The 5,849-nt window shown below is 38.3% G+C and overlaps 1 protein-coding gene across 4 annotated transcripts in view; it reads left to right on the forward strand.

Annotated features, from left to right (window-relative positions):
- Positions 1–5,849, forward strand: part of fhod3b (formin homology 2 domain containing 3b) — a 104,263-nt gene that overhangs the window by 55,664 nt on the left and 42,750 nt on the right. For all 4 annotated transcript variants that reach the window (XM_008432463.2, XM_017309596.1, XM_017309598.1 and 1 more), the window contains exon 4: positions 3,245–3,312. In XM_008432463.2, the coding sequence (XP_008430685.1) occupies positions 3,245–3,312 (68 nt within the window). The remainder of the gene's footprint in view (positions 1–3,244; positions 3,313–5,849) is intronic.

Below are 5,849 nucleotides of genomic sequence, written 5' to 3' on the forward strand. Positions count from 1 at the left end.
TTACGCTATTTCAAGAAATTCAGTGTCAAGTAACATTTTCTTTACTTGAGATAATTTTTCTTAAAATAAGATAATATATCTTACTCGTATAAGTAAAATTGGCTTGTTTTAAGTAAAAATACACTAATTTTAAGATATTGTAGGTTTATCTTGGTTAGATATTTTTTCTTGTTTTAGAAAATCTTGACAAGATAAATTTTCTTGTTCTGTTGGCAGATAATTTTTCTTATTTTAAGAAAATTATACCCTATTTTTGTACTTTTTTTTCTTGTTTTTGAAAGGGGACTTTTTGCAGTGTGTGTTCTTCCACTTCACTGATCTGAGAGTTTGTCTGTTTGAAGATCCCCTAATCCAAACTTCTAGTCGTCTTCCTGTGGTTCAGAGCAATAGAGCTGGCTATACTGTAACCTCCAGGAGGGAGTAGTATTATTTTAAAACCTTGTGGCATTAGGGTAATGCCTAGTATAAGATGTGTTTAGTCTTGACTTATTAAATATGTGTAGCATGTTTACATTTTTATACTCCTCAGTTCTATAATCCCATGTATAATGAAGTTACAAGAGATTTTAGTGATAAAAAGTGAGCCAAAAAAAAAAGATGCAACCACAAAGATGTGTCAGTTTTATGGCATGTTTTAAAAATACAATGTGACCCCAACTTGCACAGTTAGGGGCCTCAAACTGAAAAGTTCCAGTCAGGCTTCCTTCCTGTTATTTACAAAGACATAAATCGTCAACATCACACAGTTTGGCCCTGACAGTAACTCTGGAGTTGCAGAATTTATTCCTCTAGGATGCTGCTGCCAGTGATTCGGGGTGACTGCCCCATAAAGACCAGTACTCATCTACTCAAGAGGGAGCCACACAAAGCCCTGAACGCAGAACATATTAAGGTCTTAAAATTTGGAACAAGATGTACCGTTGTACGGTATTGGGTGATACCGTTGTAACGCTGTGCAATATTGGTATGAAAAATGAATTAAAACAATACTCCCCAACCTCATACAGGTGCATCTCATTAGATTAGGATACTGTCAAAAATTGGGTTGAGTAATTTATTTCAAAAAGTGAAACACAGCTTATAGATTCATCGAACACAGCATAATATACTCTAGATGTTCTTAGAGTGCAAACATTAATAGAAAGTTTAGTGAAAGGAAAATGTGGGGTAAGAAGTTCCTCTGACAACAGGGCTAATAATCCTTTCATTGGTACAGTTTATATCATTCTATATGTAATATATCTGTGTAATATAAATGCAGAATAAGCTCAGATGACTTGTAAAAGTTGTTATGATAAAACAGAGGAGCCTTACTGAGATCAATGTGTGGTAGTCTTTTAATACTTAATGGTGTTTTTTGTTCAAAATTTCAATTTCAAACAACTGAACTTATTTTGTTTTTAAGTGAAAGAAAGTATATTACCCTTCTTTCAGCCACCTGACCAGCAGTGTGAGGCAACAGATTAGTAAGGAACATTGCCCAATAAAGACAAAGGAAGGTAATCTCTTTGGCACTTCATCATCCCCCTTAATGATGACTTCAATGCAAAAGATTATTATTATGAAATTTTTTTTACTGTAATTTTTACTACCAGAAAGTCCAAAAAAGTAAAAACCTTTTAAGTTTAGCCAAAATACTGCACCAAGATTTCAGATGAACATACATTTGGGACATTTTATTTCTCCTATTTTAGTTTTAGTTTTTCTTCATTGACTCCCTGTTAAATCGTGAATACGATTTAAAAATGTCACATACTCAATCATCAAGTTCAGTCATATATCAGAAATCTGATTGTTCCGTATGTTCCCAACACAGCACTTTGCTTTCAGACTGCAGATTTAAGTGTCTAAATGTAGCACATTTTACTTTATTAGATTAATGGCATGGCGGTGCATGTTCATTTCAGTCAACAAACTGGACAGGCTTTGACAATATACAGAGACAAAGATCATCAGTCGTTTCTGCAGAAGCCCTCATAATAACAGACTTTTCTGAAAAAATTAGGTAAGTATTTTAGCATCGTGACTCAGTCTGCATGTTGTCACAGTGCCAGCAGAGGGTTTTTACTGAGTGGTAGGCTTCATGTGTGTTATGAAATCTGTTGCGTGTCACTGGAAATCCTCTTAGAGACATCAAACTTTGAGTTTTCACTTTGTCTGGTTGAGCGTGTAGAAGTATAAAGTGTCTGGCCACAAAACTGGCAGGTGTAGCGAACCCCGGCCCTGTCTTTGTCTCAGTTCATCAGCTGAAGGGATTTAGTCTTCAACTCATACGGCCAACAGCAATAATGAACAGGAGACTGTTGCTCTGCTGTCCCAAATGTATCCAGTCAACAGTGTAAATTTCTCATTCTAAAGTTTTAGTCGAGAGCAGGTTTTCTTTAAAATATTTATGCTTTGTGTAGAGACTGTATTTGTTGCAGCATTATTTGTTTCTCTATTGTTGTAGATGATGTTAATTTGGATGACAGAGGGGAGAAATGAAAAAGAGGAGCCACTGCAGAGTTTACTAAGGGCTGAACAATCTGACCTGCAGCTGCTCTGCATTAAACTGCAATGCACTGCATGCTGCTGTGTCTGCAACAGCAACTGACAGGTTTTGCTGAGTCAGAGAGCGTTCACAGCAGTGATGAGTAAGCCACTTTCCTTGTGCTCAACGCTGCCTCTCCCTGGCGGATCCTGCAGACTGCACAGAGTCAAGGATTGCCAGAGGATCTGCAGAAAAAAATGTCATAATTTGAACCATCTCCTCAGATGTCTCTTTACTGCTCAGTACAGTTTCCATAACTGATTGCTGCATGACTTGTTTCTTAGTCATTGTGGTGGCTAGTGGTCAAAGCTTATTCCGTGATTATTATTATTATTATTATTATTATTATTATTATTATTATTATTATTATTATTATTATTATTATTATTATTATTATTATTATTATTATTATAGTAAATTGGAGATTGGTCCTTGTTAGCAGGAAGCATGCTCTGTTCACTAACTCTCTGCAGATGTTGTCTGAGCTCCTCCTACTGTTTTTATGCCTTCTTCGTTCCCCTTGTGGGAACGTTTTCGTATTTAGCTACTTGAGTCCAATATTGTGTGCTTTGCATTCACATGAGAAAGTGATTTATGGGAATATCATCTTGTAGTGTACTAGAACGCATGGTGTTTAAAGAGAAGTCAGCCCTCCCAGTCACCTCTCTTGATAATGTTGCTGTTAACCTTTTCCTCTTTTTTCTTTCCTCACAGAAAAACTCTATAACTCCATAGGACGGGAGCTGCGGAGGGCTCTTTTTTCGCTGAAGCAGATTTTTCAGGTAATTCTTCAGTATCTGTTAGTTCTTTGACAGTGCATTGAGAATGTATTCACACCCCATTTGCTTTTCCACACACAATTGGCCATTTTACCATCATACATTTTAGGTTGTTTTAATCGAATTGTGTGCCGTTTTATATATTTTTACAAGCAAAAATTGGCCATTGCTTATTTATTCAGTCCCTTCAACTCTTAATGCCGTTAGATGAAATTTAATGGAACTAGCTGCCTTCAGAAGTCATCAATTAAAATTAGGTAGTCTACGAGGGGGTACCCAAAAGTTTCCAGAATGACGCTGCTGCACGCGCAGTTTTCATAGTACACAATTCTGCCGCTAGGTATTTGTTCAACCACGCCTTCTCAATTGGTGTGCCAAGCGGCGTTGATGTGGAAGGTTTCATCTACCCTCAGTGAATTTTCTTGTAAGAGCTGTTTTGTCCAGCCGTTGTTTTTCTTCATGGAGAAGTTTTATGAGCAGCGCGTGGCTGAAGCTTTGCTTTCTCCTCCGGAAAACAACATCGGAAACCGTTCAAATGTTGAAGACCGCTTACAAGGATGACGCTATGTGTCAAGCTCAAGTTTACTCATGGTTCACCTGCTTTAAAAATGGTGAAATGTCAATTGATGATCAACCAGCTTCACAGTGCGGCTGTGAAGTTTTGCTTCCTGCTCCGGAAAAAAGCGGTTGATCATCAATTGACATTTCACCATTTCTCCATGAAGAAAAACGACGGCTGGACAAAACAACAAACAAATTGTTGAACAAATACCTAGCGGCAGAATCGTGTACTACGAAAACTGCGCATGCAGCAGCGTCATTCTGGAAACTTTTGGGTACCCCCTCGTATGTAATTTAATCTCAATATAAATGCGGTTGATCGATTAAACCCTCTGAGGTTTGGTTGAGAACAAAACATCTCACAATGCAAAAATGTTCAATCTGAAAATGGAAAGACTATGGGTCAATAGCAAACCAAGGAAGACATCACCAGGCACTTAAAATCACTGAAAATGTTGAGCGTTATTCAACAAAAAAGCCACAAAGGACTCAGGGAACTCCGATGGATCGAATCAGTGGACAGGATAGTCCTGTGGAAGACACACCAAACGTGTTAACGGCAGAGATCTGGTGAGATGAGACAAAGATTTAACTCGATTAACTCGCATGCAAAACACTGTGTGACATAAAACTAAAACCCTGAACACACCATCAACCAAGGCCTCATGATGTGAGGATGCTTTTCTTCAACAGGAAAAGAAAAACTGGAGTTGATAAGAGTTTGAAGGTGAACCTTCAAGCTAGGTTAGACTTTCACCTTGAGGCAAAACAACAACCTCCAGAGCTAGAATGGTCCATACATGTACTCGAAGGCCATGCCTAAGTCCCACTGGAAAAAATATACTTTTATGTTTATGGCTGTCTCCATTCACTCAGATTGTACATGACTTATGTCGTGAAGAAGAATGGACTAGATGTGCAGAGGTAGGAGAGACATTCCTTAAAGACTTGCAGCTGCAGTTGCAGGCAAAATAGATCTTTCAAAGTATTCAATCAAGGATGGAATATTAATGTACAGAACGCTTTTACAAGTTATTTGGAGAAACAAAAATTAAATTAAATTAAAAGCCATTTATCTGTTTTTCTCCCTCTACACAATTGTGCACTACTTTGTGTTGATCTATCACATATAAAATCCCAGTGAAACATATTTTCTGGCTTTAATCTGACAAAAAAAAAAGAAAAGTTCTTTGCAAAGCACAGTTGGAACATTTCCCTTTAACTTAAATCTCGCAGGATCCCATTGCCATCCACAGCGCTTCGTGTTTGCAATTTTTACAGCGGTTCGTGCTCACCCATTAAAATGCAAGAGATATATGTGGTGTGAAAACATTAATCAGTGAACACTCACACTTGGACACAGTACTGTTTTCGTAAGGCAGAGTTGTGCTGCCGAGAGTCTGCCTTCGTGGCAGCTGCGGACCTTTTGAGGTCTGGTTACGATATGGGAACAAAAGCAACAGACGCTTCGGCCGCACCGGAATAGATCAGAATGCCTCAAGTTTCCTCACTACGGTTAACTCCTTCGAATATCCGAGGGATGTTATTAACGCTCGTGAAATCGGCTCATTTCAGAAATGATGTGCGTATGTCTGTTTCTTCAGTGGACTTCTGTATATTTGGAGTCTGTACCAAATGACTGCAGTCTCCGTCGGTGATATATGGTAAAGATGTTCTGGAAGCACTTAGACCTGCTCCAGGGACGCAAGAAGCCCTGACCACACCGCAGTGTTTATTGCTACCTTCCTCCCTATCCCATCTGAACAGTAGAATGTATAAGAAAGTGATAAATCCTGCAGAAAACCTGATGCTGGGTCTTAAATAATGCAGTCACCGACAGGTGTGAGAAACACAGGTGGTTTTACCATCAGTAACAAAATACAAGCTAAGTTTGCGATGTGAAACCTATACAGATCCAATTCAACCAGCTGCCATGGTTATTGTATGTGTTGTATATATATCTATCTATCTATCTATAT

The sequence above is a fragment of the Poecilia reticulata genome, linkage group LG16, assembly GCF_000633615.1.
Source record: "Poecilia reticulata strain Guanapo linkage group LG16, Guppy_female_1.0+MT, whole genome shotgun sequence".
Lineage (NCBI taxonomy): Eukaryota > Metazoa > Chordata > Actinopteri > Cyprinodontiformes > Poeciliidae > Poecilia > Poecilia reticulata.